The sequence below is a fragment of the Zeus faber genome, assembly GCF_960531495.2.
Source record: "Zeus faber genome assembly, chromosome: 15".
Taxonomy (NCBI): Eukaryota; Metazoa; Chordata; class Actinopteri; order Zeiformes; family Zeidae; genus Zeus; species Zeus faber.
Genome location: NC_137194.1, coordinates 21,709,661 through 21,728,223, shown reverse-complemented (window position 1 = coordinate 21,728,223; position 18,563 = coordinate 21,709,661). Strand labels below are relative to the sequence as shown.

Here is an 18,563-nt window from a genome sequence, read left to right as displayed (position 1 = left end):
TTGCTGGATTTTATATGAATTGCTGTTGACAAACTAAAAACAACTCATTTTAACCTCCTGTTACCTTCATACTCAACGATTTAATGATTATCATCAGGTGTCCGTTACAGTTCGACATAAGACACGATTACAAAGACGACGTCAGATTAGTGAAGATGAAGAAACATCTTATTGTTGGGGTTTTTGTGAACAAAGAAAGCAATGGGAAATGTGTTTCTATGTGACGCAACCAGACACCAAGTGAAAAGCCTTTCGAAACATTTGTTATGCAATTCCCTTTCACTCAATCAGGCCACCTGCTAACCTACACCGCCACATAGTGGTGGCCGTATGTGTGTGTGTGTGTGTGTGTGTGTGTGTGTGTGTGTGTGTGTGTGTGTGTGTGTGTGTGTGTGTGTCGCTGTGTGTGCATGTGCGACGCTGTGTGTGTGTGTGTGTGTGTGTGTGTGTGTGTGTGTGTGTGTGTGCATGCGTGCATGCGTGCGTGCGTGCGTGCGTGCGTGTGTGTGTGTTTTTCTATCATCGTGGAGTCCAAAGACCCCAAGCGGTCCTCAGATAATCACTCAATCATTTCAGGACTGTGTGCAAGTGCATGTGCATGCACCATGTAGAGAAAAACAGTTCTTTTGTGTGAAAGTGTCTTTAGGTTTTGCTCGTTGTCGCTGCCATCAGGTTCCAAGTGGCACTGCAGTGTGCGAAAAACGCTTATTTCATCGTCATTAAACCAAAGCGCTTTCTTAATTGTTACCTAGACAATAATATTTAAAAAAGCTAGTCAGGATAAACTAAATGAAAAAATATATAATTTAACAGAAATAGAATTTGTAAAACGATTAAAAAAAAAAGGAGAGGGCCGGCCCTGCTCTCCGGTAGAAATTGGACGGTTGCAGGAACCTGAAGCAAGGGACAGGTTTCCCTTAGAAATCTCCCGACGTCAGAGTGCTAATCTCACCAAGCGCCGTCCAATCGTCTGTGAGTTTTACAAAATGACGCTGATGCTCTGGGTCAGGCCGGATGTCTTGGGCCCCTCCTCGGACCCTGGCGCACACGGTGGTAACCTGGCGTCATGGTGTGAGTGTCGTGACTGTTTTCATGCGATGGCATTGATCCTGCAAAATGTAAAACTCGGGTCATGGGAGGCGATAACAAGAGTCTAGTGCTCGGCCTCTTTGACACGAACGCCGTTCTGTCGTAACTCTGCACGACGGTGTAAATCGACGTATGAGTGTGAGATCAAACCATGGGTAAATGGTAAGGTAAACAAGTTATCTGAACGTAATGAGTGATAAATAGAGCAATGAGTGTTTCGAACACCACGCCGAGCTTACAATAACAGAGTTCTACCGTTGGCACAATGAAACGAAGCGTAGGTCGGGCAACAGTCAGAAGTGGCGCACCACGCCATTCAGTAATTCAGCACCATATGCCTTCCCGTTTAAAGTGAAACGTGTCACACCTTGTTTTGCTCCATGTCACAGGTATGCAAAGGATCTATTTAAATGCAGATTCAAATTTCCGATCAATTTCTGATCATGCTGTCGGTGTCACTGTAGGACACACGTCCATTTTAAATGCAAACCTTGTTCATGGAGGTCGGTGCTTAACTGTGACACCTGTGATGTCTGTTTGAATGCCTGCTGAAGAACAGAAAGAAAATACTTGATTTGACACTTGATCTGATGTCATTTGCTTCCTGAATTCCCCCTGGGGATCAATAAAGTGTTCTTTTTTTTTTGTTTAACCTTATCTCAATCTGTTGAGGACTAAGTGTGGTCTGCCATCTGCTGGATATAATGTGTAACTGCACTCTCAAGTGGGATAGTACTGTATTATAGTACTGTATTATAGTACTGTATTACATTTGATGTTAATGTAAACATTAGAATTTTCTCTTTGTAGATCACGTTCTAATAAAATGTATACAGGTTACACGCAGTATATGGAGTTAAGTAAAGCCCTTGACAGTGTTTACTGAAAAGGCTCTCATTCAATTTACCATCTTATCACATAGCACACACACACACACACACACACACACACACACACACACACACACAGACTGTTTAATGTTTGCGTTACAGCAGCCATTACATTAAAACATAAATTCCCCCTGTAGATCAAACAACCATTGATCGAATACAACGTGCAATTTAAAAAAGAGATGTACTTTAATTAGACTGGGGGGTGTCCACCATCATCATCACCCATGTGTGTGTAATGCATCTTTTCAAGGTAAAGCCTGTTCTCAAAAGAGCTTTTGCCCCACCCATGTTACATGTGTCTCCACCTATCCTGCCACCCTAGCAGCAGGAGGAGAGAGAGAGAGAGAGCGTGAGAGAGCAAGAGAAAGAAGGAGAGAGGCACGGACAGAGAGAGAGCGAGAGAGCGAGAGAGAGAAGGAGAGAGACAGGGAGAAGGAGAGAGAGAGACAGAGAGAGGAGAGAGAGAGAGACAGAGAGAGAAGGAGAGGGACAGAGAATCCGAGAGAAGGAGAGCGAGAGACAGAGAGAGAAGGAGAGGGACAGAGAGACAGAGAGAGAAGCAGACAGAGAGAGACGGGGAGAGAGAGCGAGAGAGAAGGAGAGGGACAGAGAGAGAGAGAGAGAGAGAGAGAGAGAGGAGGAGGAGAGAGGCGGAGAGAGAGAGGGGGACAGAGAGAGTTTTTATTGGAACCAGATCACGTTTTTAAGGAGCGCAGGCTCCTGTGTGCTTCCTTTCTGGCCTCAATCAGACTTGAAGCAATGCGCAGAGGCCCGTTCTGAAGGTAAAGCCAAGAACAAAACCCTTTTCTGAAGCTGTCGGGTGACTTCCTTTCCTTCCTGTTTTTCGTCCATGTTTGCGGGCTTTGAAAACCTGTTGGATCAGGTGTCAGGTTTCCCTCAGGTTTCACATTAAAATGTCCAAAAGCTTGTGCGTCATGTGCTCTTATCGAGGTGTTGAACTGTGTAAAGAGGAGTGGTGGTGGTGGTGGTGGTGGGGGTGAGGGTGGGTGTGAATCCGACTTAATCGGCAGTTTGGTTTGGCAGTTCCCAAACCCAACGTCGCCTGAGGCACAGACAAGTAAAGGCAAACAAATTCGGAGCGAGCATTTCACACTGTCGGAGCCGTTGCGCCCATTCACATTTGCACGTCGGTCCTTCTAAAGCTGTTGTTGTAAAGGCTCGCGTTGTCACTTATCTCTGCTGGAAAGGTGAAATGCCTCCCCAAAAAAAAAAAGAAAATTCCTTTCTAACTGTCGGGGGAGGGTTACAGGGTGCTGGGGCTTGGGTGAGTTGGAGATGGTGTGCGAAAAGGCTTCTGTTCTATGAATTACGAATGCCTCATTTACGGTGTAAGGATTCACAGGCACCCAACCAGAGACAAGGTCCCTAGAGAGAGTTCTGCGCCCGAGGAATTGTAGCTTTGAGTCGGTTCCGACGGAAGGTCCTCGCTCCGTCCACGCCGAATCCCGTCTGCAGCGGAGGATCCTCTCTTCACGGGCCATGAGCAACGTCACACCGAGGTGATGTGTTCTCCTGAGAAAGGATGGTAATAGAACACAGCGCTAAGTGATGTGTGGACGAGCGGTGCTGTAATGTCACTGTATTGTGTTTCACAGGGTTCGCACTTTCTCGAAAGCACAGATTCAACAGGAGTTCCACCAACATTGTCAATCACTCGCAGCCAACGACAACCGGGGCTTTAAACAAGAGTTTGAGGTACGGGACTTCCGTGACTCCTTTGGGATCTTTAATTTGGAAAAATGAAAGCGTCTGGGAGTTGTACTGATGTTCTCTATTCGATCCCATAAAGGAGCTAAATGACGTCGGCAAAGAGCTCACCTCCACGGCCGGGGACCTGGAGGCCAACAGGGAGAAGAACCGGTACCCCTTCATCTTGCCATGTGAGTGCATAACCCATCAGATTTTAATTTTATTGACCAAAAAGCAACAAACAGACACTTTTGGCTCCTCCCTCCATCTCTGCCTCCATTATGTTGCAGATGACTACTGCCGGGTGAGGCTGTCCGTCCAACATTCCCAGCCGCACTCCGACTACATCAACGCAAACTTTGTGCCGGTAAGAATTTGTTCAATGGGTGTCCGCCCATTTCGTCTTGTGTGTCGCCTGTCCATCTGTCGGACGCTGTGGTTTATCCAGTAACGCAGTGTGTGCATTCAGGGCGGAGGAACGGAGAGAGACATCATCTGCACCCAGGGTCCGCTACGCAACACCACGGCCGACTTCTGGAGGATGGTTTGGGAGCAGAATGTCAGGATAATTGTCATGGTGACCGCTCTGAGACACAAGGACAAGGTGAGAAAAACACTCGATCTGGTGTGTGTGTGTGTGTGTCAGACATTGTGTCTCTTGCATGCTTATCTTCATTTAATTCAAATGCACTTCCTCTCACGCAACGTGGCTGTAGTTTTGGATTGAAGCCCTCGTCTGATCCCAGCTCCCAGCTTTGCACGCTGTGGGAGCTGGGATCAGCAAATCAGAATTTTCCGCAGTGTATGGTGCCACTTTGAATGCAGTGCTCTCTGGGCGCTTTTAAAAGTGCACTTGTGTTGCGTTGCGTTGCGTTAAATGTGGAGACCTCATCCATTTCAGAATGTTAGTGCCGTAGAAATAAAACTGACTTTACCTGTGGTTACATCCATATATCTTGCATCAACGAGACACAACAGAGGTATTACCTGAGAACGTCCAATTTGCACTACATTGAAGTTTAAAAACACCCGAATTAATCAGCTCCCAAACGCCCATCTCTGTAGGTGCTGTGTGAGCCATACTGGCTTCTAAAACAGGGATCCGTTCGGCATGGACTGATTCAAGTGACGACACTTTCCCGTAGACAAGGTCCAGACTATTTCGTCACCACCATTAACCTAAGACAGGTAAGCCACACAAGTGTGTCTTTTATTAACTGTGTCCCTTTGTAGGCATGAGTCAGTGCAGGCATCAGTGTTTAATGCTGCCTTCTTAGAGCTTGCATTGCTGAGAAAGTCTTAATGGTTGAATTGTGTTAAAAATCAGAGGGGCTGTCCAACAGAGAGGATGGTCACTCACTACCAGTATCCTGCTTGGCCGGATCAAGGGGTCCCCAAAAAACCCTCGTCTCTCTGCGTTCTTTCTGAGCATGTGCGGCAGCACCTGGAGGCCATTCCACGCCTGGGGCCGGCTGTGGTGCACTGCAGGTCAGAGATCCGGCTCTCTGCCCGCCACTACCCGAGCGTTTGCCCGTGTCAGCGCTTTTAGCATCACTCACCGTTCCGTCAGACGGTCTCAAAGAGTTGTGGGAATCGGGAGACAGGAGTCATCAGTGTTTTTCTGTGTTCCAGTGCTGGTGTAGGGCGGTCAGGGGCATTTGTAACCCTGCTGTGGCTGATGCAGCTCTGCGAGCGAGGCATTAAACCCGACGTCCGGGCCGCTGTGGATGACCTGCGGAGGCACCGAATGTGGATGGTCCAGAACCTGGTCAGTGTTCCGTCGGCACGTACTCGCTGTGGAACCGTCACATTTTCCCCCTGGGGCCTCAAGGGTCCTTAGCACCCCGGCTGCAATAAGATTTTCTGTTGAAATGTCTTGGTATGTGTGAAATACAAGACTAAACATCTCTATAATATGCTTGTTTTAAATGTGTTCACTCAGGAGCAGTATGTATTTGTACACCAATGCTTGAACTACTGGCTAAGTAGAAGGGCACAAAGATTACCTGACAGGTGAGAGAAGAAAAAAAACAGCTTTCCTTCATTTTACTTTGTAGCTACAACATACTGAATAAAAAAAATTGCTTATTATGCATATCATGTCACCGTGGGGTCTAAAAGCATTTTTGTTTTCCATCTCTCCTTTTCCCCAGTGGCCCACAGAGTCAGGATGGGCTCAACAGTTGGTCAGGGAAGGGAGAGCTGGGAAGGAGGCAGCATGACGGAGGACAGACAGCTTTCTCTGACCAATCACACAGTGCGAGTCAGCACCCGCTGGACCCTCGGAACCTGCTGAGGAGGCTGATACCCTCTTTGGTCCCGTTTCCTCTGATGGGCCGTGCACCTACGCAGTCTACCTCCACAAACAAGACCACCTGAACTTACACAGTGCACATAAGCCATAAGCCATAAGTTACGCACAACCAGAAGTTGCAAGATAAAGACCCATCTGAAAATACTTATTTTACACCTGAGACTAAAGGATTAATGTGGGGGAAAAAAACTTTTGCATGAGTGTGATGCTCCCAGTGGGCGGGAATATATGCCCCCAGGGAAATAGTGCGGTGGAGGCGACAAGAGCCTATGCAACACATCAATAATAGAGCAACGCACTCCTCCAGTCAAACCTGTTTCTCCGCATAGACTGAGAACGATCTCACTGACTGCTGTGCTGATCATCCAGTGCAGACATTTTAAATTAAATCTCATTGTTTGCCGCGAGTGAATTTATGCCATGTGATGTAATATACAGTATCACCAACTAAATTCTACGTGTTTGCCTCCAATGCTGGACTGAAATCTGATTACCTTTATTGTGAAGCTTAACTCCTTTATAATAAAGTATGACAAAACCTATTGATACCTTAGGATGCAGGTGCATAATGGACAACAAACTGACTAGTGTAGTGCTGTACAAAAAGGTCATGTTTCAAAAACTCACAGGCACTGCCATTCTCCTAAGATGACTGAAACGTATCACAGTACATGGAGGAGCTAGGAGTAATGTACATTATAGAACAAGGGCTAGCCAAGTTTGAGTCTTTCATCTGCCAAGTTATAAACATGTATGATACAATGAATCCTGCTTTGGTGCGGATGCACTGAAGGGATACAGCCACACTGCCATCCACGCTCCTCTGCTGCCAGTGTCCTCCATCTGGTGGCTGCAGGGACCTGCAGCTCGAGTGTTGGCACCTCACAAAATGAGATCCATTACAGGAGTTTGGGTCCTGTTGTGTCAATGGCGCTTATCTGAGCAAATCCAACGACGACAACTAGAGCCCCGGTGCCATTCACTGGAAACAAGCGGCACCCAGAGCTTGACGCTCACACACGTGAGCCAGTGAGAGAGTGGAAGAGGGAAATCCTTCACTGCGGAGTGAGTGTCCTCCCAGGCCACTTGATTCAGTCTAAACACCGCTGAGGTATTTGCTGTGTGACAGAACAAGAGGGACAGCAGGACAGAAGGGGATGGGGCTATATATATAAACACACACACACACACACACAGATATATATATATATATATATATGCATACATATATACATACACATACACATCTATATATATATATATGCATACATATATATATGCAAACATACATATACATACATATACACATCTATATACATACATATACATACTGTATGTATATATATATATATATACACACATATATATACACATACATACACATAATTATATATATACATGCATATATATAAATACATACATATAAACACATATATACATACACACATACGCACCCGCACAGAGAACTTTATTAGGAACACATTACTAATACTGGGTAGGGCCTCCCTTATCTCTCAAAACAGCCTCAGTTCTTGGCTTGGATTCCATAAGATGTTGGAAACGCTCCTTTGAGATTGTGGTCCATGTTTATGTGATTGCATCACTCAATTCATGTAGATTTGTCGGCTGCACATTCAAGCTGCGAAGCTCCCGTTCTATCACATCCCAAAGGCGTTGGACTGGCAAAGGTATTGTATTCAGATCGGGTGACTGCGAAGGCCACTGAAGAACTTTGAACTCGGTCGCATTCATGAAACCAGTTTGAGGCGACTTTTACATTGTGACATGGTGCGTTATCATGCTAGATGTAGCCATGAGAAGATGGTCAATTGTGGCCACGAAGGGATGCACATGGTCAGCAACAAAACTCAAGTAGGCGGCGGCGTTCAAACGATGATTGGTATTCATGGCCCCAAAGTGTGCCAAGAAAAAAAATTCCCCACATCATTACACCACCAGCCAGGGGTGCATGGATTCATGCTGATGGCGCCAAATTCTGACCCTACCATGTGTGCCTCAGCGGAAAATGAGATCATTGATCATCAGACCAGGCTAGGTTTTTCCAGTCTTCAACTGTCCCGTTTGGTTGAGCCTATGCCCACTGCAGCCCCAGCTCTGTTCTTGGCTGACAGGAGTGGAACCCGACGTGGTCTCTTCTGCTGTTACAGCCCATCCGCCTCGAGGTTCGACGTGTTGTGCGTTCTGAGATGTTTTTCTGCTCATCGCAATTGTACAGAGCGGTTATCCGAGTTACCGTTGCCTTTTTGTCGCGTCGAATCAGTCTGGCCATTCTACTGGCTCATCAACGAGGCCGTTTGTCCGAAGAACTGCCGCTCACTGAACGTTTTGGTTTTCGCTTCATTTTGAGTCAACTCTAGAGACTTATGCGTGAAAATCCCAGGAGATCGGCAGTTAACGAAATACTCAAATCAGCCCGTTTGGCACCAACAATCACGCCACGTCTCAAATCACTGAGATCACATTTCCCCCCATTCTGATGGTCGATGTGAACATTAAGTGAAGCTGCTGACCCGTAGCTGCATGATTCTATGCATTGCACTGCTGCCACACGATGGGCTGATTAAATGAGTGCATGAATACGTAGGTCTACAGGTGTTCCTAATAAAGTGCTCGGTGAGTGTAAATATGAAGCAGAAAGGTAGAAGGATGTAAAGCAACATGGAACAGGCCAACCGCAGTGAAATTATATATGCAATATATTACAGATTAAAACAAAACCAGCAAAGAAAATGTACAATAATTCCTATTGGTAGGTGTACCAACAGTCATTTGTTTTTTTGTTTTTTGTTTTTTTTTAAATTAGAGTTCAGGTCCAACAAAAAAGATCAGACACTACATCCTTTGGCAAAAGAAAACCTGCGAACGATGGGGAAAACGATGCCTCGCAGAGCAAACGTTATCTTCTGGATGTGTATGTACAGTGTGTTAAGATATGCATACACATGGTGATTATAACATACACATGCCATCTTCGGGGGAGGACAAAGGACGTGAGCGTAGAAAAATCACTGAATATGAGCAAAACAAGGGATGTGCGAAGAGAAGAGACGGATGGGAAGGGATGAGCTAGTCCACGCATCCTCCCCCCCACCCCCCTAGTGCAAGCTGACCGACATGGTGATCGCTTCCTGGATTTCCCGGACGATGAGGATGCGGGCGAGCATGTGCTCCAGCTGCTCTCTGGGTATGGTCTGGGTGGAGTACCAAATGGGACTGTTTGGCGCAACGACGGGCTCGGGAGTCAGGTAGAAAGTGTCATTGCGGCCTTTAGCGCTCTGTGGACTGTGGGGGAAAAATATTTTGTTTTTTAATAAAATATAATAATGTCAGAACATTGCAAATCCATGTGTAGAATTTCGTTTTGTTTTTATTCACCATTTAAAGAGGTAGAAGTCGTAGAGCTTGATGGGGCAACGCAGGGGGTTCTCTGGGTCCTCCATCTGCTCGGAGTACATGTCATCCGTCACTAAAAGGAAGGAATTCAGACAAGTCATGAATTGCCACCTCTGGCTGTGTCAAGGAATACCTGTTTTTTTTTTGTTTTTTTTTAATTGTTTTACCTTTTTGTCCTATAAATCTTTCTGTTGACTTCAGGTATCTGATGCTGGTGCTCTTGTCTTTGGGGTTGTTGGGACTCTTCCTAGTGTGTCTCAGCACCTTAGAGAAGGCCACATTCAGGTGCTGCTCCACTGTCTTTAGGTGGAAATACCTGCAGATGGTAAAATGTTATCGTATACAATGAGCTGGAAGGTGTTTTTTTGGGGGAAACCTAAAAGGGACGTGGGCCACTGTGCAGTGCGTGATTCATATGCACAACTTACTTGGTGTTAAAAAACATAAGCGTTGTGAGAAGTGTCGAAGGGGAATGAGCTCCAAGTTGTTTACACTCCCAAAGCATTTCTTCTGTTACTTGACTTGAGATAACGTAACCTGTGGGAGGAAGAAATTAATTATAATAGATAGATAGATAGATAGATATAAATAACTATAGTTCCCAACCCTCGTGACTGGGTTGAGCATTTTGCATGTATGTGATTCCATTTGTTTTGAATGGACAAGACCACCCAACGAGATTTAGCAAGACGTTTCTTTAAAACGACAGTGACAAGTTGCATTTGTCAAACTCCAAAGCCGACAATAAGCTGATTTTGTTGATGGTGGATAAACTTTTTCTATGAGTGCTGCTGCTGCTGTGCTGATTATTCAGTAACTGGGTGAGAAAGTGTGAGAAGCGCAGAAGAGCTGTAAAACTACTTTCTTACTCTACTGAGATATACAGTAGAGTATATGACAAAAACCTTGGTGGGAATTAATTCGATTTTGACGTTACTATGTAGAATAATTATACACAGCGTTACTGACCACTATCACATGTAAGCAGTATGTAATATTGTGTGTGTAGATAGGATTGGCTGGAATAGGCAGCTTAAGCATAATTTCCACAGCTGATTAGCTTTTTCTCGGTTAAGGTTTGTGTTTCCACCGGCAACGGAGCTGGGATTGGCACCAGTAAATCACGAAGAAAAACTACAGTGACGACAACAAATAACGCGGCGACGTCCATTAACATCATACGTATGCCACAGCAATTATAATTGTCTGTAGATATAAGGACCCGCCGTCTTAGCCATGCACTCTTTTGCAATGGACGATTTTGATTTGTTAGCGTTTCTCCCATTTTTCTCTTGATGCTCTGTTGACTTATCTACAAAAGCAGCCGTTACGGCTACGTAGGGAGAATCATTTTCATTACAATCTACCCGCTGTCTGTTTGTTGAAGTATCAATAAACATGTTCTATCATTGTGTGCCCCCCCCCATATATTCACAACACGAGTGGTGAAAACGGGTGGAAAAAGGGAAAATGCTGTTGATCTTGTCTCACACGAAGGGAGTACTTTAACAATGGCGCTGATGGATGTAAACATAACATGTATTGGAGGTGATGTCTGTGCATGGGATGAGAAACCAATCATCGAACAATTACGCCTTTCACCCTCCGTGCAGCGCATTTTGGCCCCATTCAGTATGGTTACTACACTGGGGCCAGTTCCAGGAGTAGGAACGGTTCACAACCGTTCCATGCCAAACCGTGGGTCACGGAACTGCGACCAGAACCATTACCAACTGCGCTGAGAACCATTCGGCCTTACCGCAGAAAATGGGCTTTGTCGCCCTCTCCTTACCTAGCGGATGGATAGTTGGTCTCCATGGCTCCAGTATCTGGTGCAGACTGTGAGAGAAGCGTGTGTAGTACGTGTCTGAGAAAACGTCGTCCACGCGGCCATTATCAAACAAATACTGAGAAGACAAACAGAGAAACAGGAGGAGATAATGGGTCGACAACTCTGCATCACATTACCTGGTGATGTACAGATCTCACATAGGATCGGGGAGACTCACTTTTTGTATGCAAAGAAAGACGTAGTAGAGGACATCGGACTCGTAGCTCTCACCCTCCAGCCCGCGGGCCTCCTGCGTCATCAGAGACAGAGCCATGCTGAGCTCGGCCACAGCGCACGACACCAAGTCTTCCTGGAAACGCAGCGCCTGGCGACCTAAACGCACACGGATCAGTCTGCTTGTGAGGGATGGGACCATAAAGGTGGTGATCAACGATTGTAGAGATCAATTACTGTTTACCCATAATGCCAAACTATCTCCTAACACTCTAAATACTTTGGAAAGGCACCGTGTGTGTGTGTATTCATATCAGGGCTGTAAAATTAAGGCAATATTGCAAATTAATTTCGACGCCACAATTTTATTTTCAAGTCTGTATTCATATGAGGGGTGCGGGGAGGTCGGCGCAAAATACTACAGATGATCAACACAGACAGGTCTTATTGATATATCCGTGACAATATAACATACTTTCTCTCTGTATTTCTCACACACACTCCTTGCCAAATACCAGACAACCGTCTGCGTGGCTTCTGCGGAGAATACTCAAAATAAGCGGATAAATGCGATATATATATCAAAATCTGACTTTATCCACATATTTAAATCCACATTATTTGAAAAAATTGAAGATGTAAACTTTCATTCACTGAACAAACTCGAATACAATCGGCAAACATGAAATGCTTTCAAGTATGTCGTGCAGTCGCAGCGTGGCAGTTGCAAAATGCCAAATGTTGTAACAAGCCATAAATGGTGGCATCCTGCAAGTTTCTCATAAGCACACTTTAAAAAGTTGTATATAAAAAAATACTTTTTAATATGTGTGCTGTGATCAGCTAGTGATCCAGTGATGCGTTCTTACGTGCCATTGGTTAAACCGAAACACGTGTTTATCGGTGATTCCACATCACGAATCAAGCAGCTATAGATAGCACTCTGATCCAGTGGCGTTGGGCATTGACAGATTGACAGTACTCCAGCCCAATGGCATTGGGAGGGCACCAGGGAGGACCAATCATATTTTGTATATAAATAACAGCGTTATTTTGACCAGCAGTGGGAACTTTGGTCACATGCATTGACTGAGGAGAGGAATTTTGCTGAAGCGGGTACCGAGCACTTTATGCAAGTAGCCAAACAGTGCAATATTGAACATAAAGTTGCCACACTCACCACAGATAATGCACACGCAACATGATTGCAGCGGCCCGGAAACTCCCGTTCGAGCATTTGCCTTGCACCGCGCATCCAACACAATCAACACTCCATCACCGTGTCTCTACCTAACAGTCCATTTGACATTGCGTTGGCAAAATGCAGAAAAGGTAGTGGGCCCTTTTAAGAATCCTACTTTTTAAAAAAAATTTCGAGTCAGTTTGCATCACAATAACCACAAGAGGTTAAAATGTGACACCAACATAGCTCTCTGTGCGACCCGATCGCAGAGAGCTGTGCCCCGTTCATATTCGCATTGAACAGCCAAATCTAATTAGACTGTCAAAATTCTGAATTGGGTAGAGCCCTCGAAAATATTAATAATAATCAGACACACCAAAAATAATATTAAATATTAAATACTCAAAAAATATCCATTAAGGTACATTTTGAACAGATAAAAAATTTACAATCAATCACGATTAACTATGGACAATCATGTGATTAAATATTTTAATCAATTGCGTGTGTGCGCAGACGCGCACACAGACGCGCACACAGACGCGCCTGATAAGAAGGGCCCCGTGGGGTCCATGGGGCAGGTGCTCGGACACCACCCCCCACCCCCTGCACGTACCTGCCGCACAATATGCAAATCATGTGACTACAATACAGCAATATATAATATAATCTCATAGAGAAAGATTTATTGTTTCCTTAGTTTCTTACTTGTACGAGAAATGAAAAAAGTAAACCTAACTCAGAGAATTGCAGTTTTTTTTATTTTTTTTTTAATATATTTCTCCTCCAGACAGCGATGCGTGCCGGCTCCCATGCATGTATTTTTATTTTTGTTTGTTTCCTACATGTATGAAACGGCAGGTCGCAATGTTCAGTTCCAAAAAAGCAACGTCTCCCTGTTGCTTTTGGTTGTTTTGGGACTTAATTTAGTAATAACTGGATGTTTTTGAATAAAAACGTTAGTTGTAAATAATAAATCCTGAGCTTCTGGAATGGGGAGACCGCATTTGGCACATTACATCAAGTTCTACGCGCACATGAACCCCACCGCAAGCATGTGCGCGCGGGGGGGGCGGGGGATGACGACGACGACGCCGACACACACCATCTTACCGATCCAAGGATACAATTAAATGATTATTAATTTATTAGTTAATGCACTTACGTCCAATTGGGGCAAGTTTATTCTTCTCCGCTTTGTCCATCTCTGCATTCTTCCTCTGAGCCCACAGCCGCCACACCTCCAGTCCCTCCTCCGGTTTCAGCGAGGCGGGCAGTAGCAGCTCCTGGACCTGCACCTGGTGCTGTGCTTGGCCGTCCACTTCTGTTACTGCAACTGTCTCAGCCTGAGGGGAACAGAAACCCAGACACACAGAGCAATTTTAATTCAATCTGATGGAAAAGATTGAGCAAAACTACCACCAGTGGAAGGTTGAAATGGGGTGCGACTAGGGCTGGGTATGGTTTAAAAAAAAAATTCAATGCAGTTTTTAAACAATGCCTTTCTCACTACCAATCTCTTTCTTTTATACCATAAATACTGAGTTGAAGTTAGAGTTAAGTAAAGTTAATAAAAATGTAAAGATATATATCCAAAAAGAATATTGGGGTGGTAGCTCAGGCGGTAGAGCTGGTGGTCTAGTAATCTAAAGGTTGCTGGTTCGATCCCAGGCTCCTCCTGCTAGCATGCTGTAGTGTCCTTGAGCAAGACACTTAACCCCTAATTGCTCCTGATGGCTGCGTCCGTCGGTGTTTGAATAATTGTAAGTCGCTTTGGATAAAAGCGTCTGCTAAATGACTAAATGTAATGTAATGTAAATGTAATACATTTTCTTTCGTTCGTTCAGATAGTCAATGTTACCGATGCAATTGGGTCTATCCTAAAAAAGGATTGGATTTTAAAAGTGGCTCATCAGACGTGATTACCTGTAGCTGCTGTGCATCCTGTGTGTGCAACACCTGCTGCTGGGGGTCCCAGATGAGGGACTGTGTGGCGTTGGGGTAGCCCTGCACTGCCACGGGGATGTGGATGTTCCCGTTCATCAGCTGGGCAGGGAACAAGGTGTTGGTGGCCAACGTGTGCACCACCTCTTCCTGCACCCCCATCCCTCCAGAACTGGTTATGCTGGAGACTGCCTGCGCGGTTTGGCTTTGACTGACTGACATTTTGAGCTTGTCGTTTTCAACAGTAACTTGTGTTGGCATGGTCATCGTGGTGGTGTTTGCCCCCGCCACCTGAACTGTTCCATAGGCCTCCTGGGGAATGGCAATGTGTGTGACGTGCTCGCGACCCCCCGACCCAGCAGGAGCAGAGTAGACCGGGATGGTCCAGGTCTCTCCTGTCGGACTGGTAATAGTTCCTGTGGCACTGTAGAGATGGGAGCTGTCCACAGTTAGCAGGTCCGGTCGTAGCGAAACGTAGCTCTGCTGTTGGCCCTGTCCCTGGGGGATGGCCAAGACTGTGGCTACCTGCTGGCCAGGCAGGGCATACGACACTGTGATGGGCATGTCCACTTTGCGCTTCTTGGCCGGCTGCAGGACCCCCACTCCTTGGGAAGTGGTGGTCCCCAGCACCCTCCTCTCGATCGTGTCGTGCTGCTGGGTGGGAGACAGGGCCCCGACTGTCTGGATTTGGATCTGCTGTCCTCCTGCCACAGCTGCCACCAACTGAGCTTGTAGCTAAAGTAACACAAATATCATTCGAAATGAGTCAAACCACTGCGAAGAAAGCACAATTATTTACTTTTCAATGCCATATACGCTACATGCAGGGGTACCTGTTGCTGCTGCTCCTCTGTAAGATCCCCAGGCTGAATGAGCTGGGCGGTAGTCACACCCTGTAGCTGTTGATGGGAGCCAGACGGGAGCTGGAGCACCTGACCCAGCATCTGCCCTTGCTGCTGACCCTGAATCTGAACCTAATCGCGGGAGTTGGACGACCAAGATTAGCATGCAAAAAAATAACAGCACATGAAACGACTTGGGTGCTAGGAATTTTAAATCGATATGTAAATGGTATCCACCGAGTATTGTAGTATGTGACAAAAACATGTGGTGACATGACAAGAAATCTTAGTAGCCGGGGTCAGTGAGACAAAAATAAAACGTAATATTTAGAATGAAAGAATGTCATGCAAGTTGTTCTTTGAAAGACGATTATTTATTTAAAGAAAGGCGATGACATCTTTGATTTAAATCTGTAATATGTAACATTTTAAACCAGCATTTTCAGTATAAAAAAAAAACTCTACTTGGGTGATGAAAATGAATGGATAAAAAAAACAATAATAACAAAAACCACTAACCTGGACTATCTGTTGGTCAGAGTTTTGCTGTACAGACTGCTGACCTGTGGACTCCTGCATCTGCTGCTGGGGCTGGACTTGCACCTGAACCTACAAAATCAGACATTTGGTAAATCAGAAAGTTCCCTTTGTAATTAAAAAAAGACGCACGCACAGACAGTCGGCTTGGGCAGATTTACGATTAAATCATCTATCGGCGATTGACATTGATGACCGTTTTTTTTTTTAATCCACCAGGAAAAATCTGAGCATTGAAACGGTATAAGTGAAGTTTACTGTGTTCTGAAACTGGAGCCAAAAGGGAGTTGGGGAAAGGGAGAGAGAGGGGGCGGAGGCTCTCCCCCCTCTCCGCTCAGAGCTGTCCAGTAACCATTGGTGATGGGGTCTTACTTCCCCTCTACAGTACAGAGACTTTTAGGGACAGGTGATATATAAAAAAAAAATAATAATAATAATAATTATAACAATAATAACAATAAAAAAAAAAAGAAACAGCACGCGGGTCCAGCTCCGGGTCTAGGCATTTTTCCCCACTCTGGGCACACAGAGCAGCACAGCGGAGTTGCTCTGCGTGCATCGCCGAGGTGTTCCTCATGAATATATCTTGCCCAGACAATCTGATACTTCGATGCCCATTAACACTTAAAAAAACAAAACGTGCCTAATAAGAAGGAACCGGTGGGGGCGCACACACACACACACACACACACACACACACACACACACACACACACACACACACACACACAACAGTGCTTTACCGGACAAGCCAACTCCAGCAGTGATCCTGCAACTTCTGTGCTGTCTGTGTAGATGCAGTTGGTCTCTTGCTGGTAGACCATGGTGGTTGTGGTGGTCGTGGCATCTCCATCTTGCTGGCTGAACTCCTGTAGAGCATCCGGTCCCTTGTTGGCCAATGACTCCAAGAACTCTTTCATGCGATGCTGAGGGATGCTCCGGGCTTTCTGTCTCACCAGCTCCTCGTAGGAGCCTGTGCCATCCAATGAGTTATTCATTACGGCTTGGCAACAGTCTTCTAGCCGAAGAAATCTAGGGGGGGGGGGGGGGGGGAGTAATTTTGGAGAATTTATTTTAATTTTCATGCAATGCAGTCATCTTATGTTATCGCATTCTATTGACCAAAATCTGTAGTTCTCAACATGGGGTCTCGGGCCCCCAAGGGGTCCTTCAAGTGGCCCCAGGGCGGTCCCCAGAAAAATGATTAATAGGTCAACATCACCCTTATTTTATTTTCAATACAGTCACACCATTAGAGAATACAGTGACTGTTTTGATCGTGGTAGGAGGGTGGCTTGGGCAAACAAAACAAATCCTCTCAGATGGGGGTACCACAGACAAAACCTTATCAAATGGGGTCTGTGGCCTAATGTGCATCGAACTGAGGGTCGATCCTAGACTTTGGATATTGCACTCATTTAATTACAGCGTCATAATAATTAAGACCAGCTCATTCATTGTTTTACATGTGCGTATTATTGTACAGTTTACATATTAATCATTAATCAGTATTAATCATCCCGTACAATAGATCCCAACTATATTCACACTCACAGCTAACACTAGGAACCACACGGACACTTATCCTTTGCACGGAATCACATATATATATACATATATATATATATACACATATATATATATACACACACACACACACACACACACACACACACACACACATATATATATATATATATATATATATATATATATATATATATATATATATAATTTTTAAGATTGTTGTGCTTTTTAAGCTACTTGCCTGCACTACAATGCACCTACCCACACCAAGACAAATCCCGTGTACATGATGAATAAACAGATCGTGATCGTAACTAATAATACACCCTCGACTTCCCTCCACTTTGAACGGGAAAAACACAGTGACGTATTCACATTAAAGCCAAAAGTAAGACGTCACTGTCAGTTCAACTCTATTCGTCTTTATGAAGTGAACTCGTCCCGGCTGCTCTGAAAGGGTTAATATTTACTGGTCCATACGAGCAGCAGCGAAAAGCGCGGTTTCTTTCCAAACCAGGCTCGGTATTCGGGGGTGGCGAGAGAGCCCGGAACACGCCGACGCCCGGCCGACGGACGTGTCACGGAGCCAGTCGCTCCGCACACGCTCGGGACCCAGACTTTGCTCGTTAATTTCGCGGCACATTACACAACAAGCTAACGTTAGCCGGCTAACGTTAAGCTAGCGCTAGCCTGGCGCGCTAGCCGTCCCCTCTTCCTCCACCGGGCCGAGGCACCGTCCGCCCGGATGTTGCTTCTCTACCTTTCAAGAGTCGTTCTTCTCCTGGTGAGCGGAGGCGCAACGTGCCACTGGCGGGTGCGGGTGGATTATTTATTCTTTCTTTTCCGTTAAAAGCGGTGGATTGTGAGCGATATTTTTCCCCTTTTCTTCACCGCTCATATTTCGCTCGGCGCCATCTTACAACCGTGTGTTTTGACCAATGGGGAGACGCCTTGGAGCCCGGCGCCGCTCCCGCGAGATCGCCACCGTTCGTCGTCGCGAGACGCGGCGACGCGGCGTGGGGCTTTTTAAAGGGGACGCGGACGCGCGGGCCCGCGTGACGTCGCGGACGGTAAACGTTGACCCCGGTTCCACCTTAAATCGCCG

At 45.7% G+C, this 18,563-nt stretch overlaps 2 protein-coding genes across 2 annotated transcripts; one reads left to right on the top strand and one right to left on the bottom strand.

The window, feature by feature from the left end:
- The first annotated feature begins 2,395 nt into the window (after positions 1-2,395).
- Positions 2,396-6,458, top strand: LOC307241099 (receptor-type tyrosine-protein phosphatase V-like). The gene is made up of 11 exons (XM_080015102.1): positions 2,396-2,764; positions 3,337-3,502; positions 3,599-3,698; positions 3,793-3,883; positions 3,983-4,059; positions 4,162-4,296; positions 4,758-4,880; positions 5,020-5,180; positions 5,325-5,460; positions 5,635-5,705; positions 5,846-6,458. Exons 2-11 carry the CDS (start codon positions 3,483-3,485, stop codon positions 6,069-6,071), a joined length of 1,140 nt encoding a protein of 379 aa, XP_079871228.1. The 5' UTR covers positions 2,396-2,764; positions 3,337-3,482; the 3' UTR covers positions 6,072-6,458.
- A 197-nt stretch (positions 6,459-6,655) lies between these two features.
- Positions 6,656-18,355, bottom strand: LOC307241094 (transcriptional regulator QRICH1-like). The gene is made up of 12 exons (XM_080015095.1): positions 18,219-18,355; positions 16,675-16,963; positions 15,914-16,003; positions 15,386-15,526; positions 14,535-15,287; positions 13,774-13,954; positions 11,430-11,584; positions 11,213-11,327; positions 9,849-9,957; positions 9,588-9,736; positions 9,403-9,493; positions 6,656-9,309 (listed from the first exon to the last, which is right to left on the bottom strand). Exons 2-12 carry the CDS (start codon positions 16,927-16,929, stop codon positions 9,123-9,125), a joined length of 2,226 nt encoding a protein of 741 aa, XP_079871221.1. The 5' UTR covers positions 16,930-16,963; positions 18,219-18,355; the 3' UTR covers positions 6,656-9,122.
- Between the last annotated feature and the right edge of the window lie 208 nt (positions 18,356-18,563).

What these genes read in the sequence shown, in the direction of transcription:
- LOC307241099 (XM_080015102.1), top strand. Translation starts at nt 3,483, where the DNA reads ATGAGCAACGTCACACCGAG. An exon ending in CCGGCTGTGGTGCACTGCAG is followed by an intron (nt 5,181 to 5,324) that starts GTCAGAGATCCG and finishes TCTGTGTTCCAG; the next exon opens with TGCTGGTGTAGGGCGGTCAG. An exon ending in GCACAAAGATTACCTGACAG is followed by an intron (nt 5,706 to 5,845) that starts GTGAGAGAAGAA and finishes CCTTTTCCCCAG; the next exon opens with TGGCCCACAGAGTCAGGATG.
- LOC307241094 (XM_080015095.1), bottom strand. Translation starts at nt 16,929, where the DNA reads ATGAATAACTCATTGGATGGCACAGGCTCCTACGAGGAGCTGGTGAGA. An exon ending in ACCAACTATCCATCCGCTAG is followed by an intron (nt 9,958 to 11,212) that starts GTAAGGAGAGGG and finishes TTCCTCCCACAG; the next exon opens with GTTACGTTATCTCAAGTCAA. An exon ending in AAGATTTATAGGACAAAAAG is followed by an intron (nt 9,494 to 9,587) that starts GTAAAACAATTA and finishes CCTTCCTTTTAG; the next exon opens with TGACGGATGACATGTACTCC.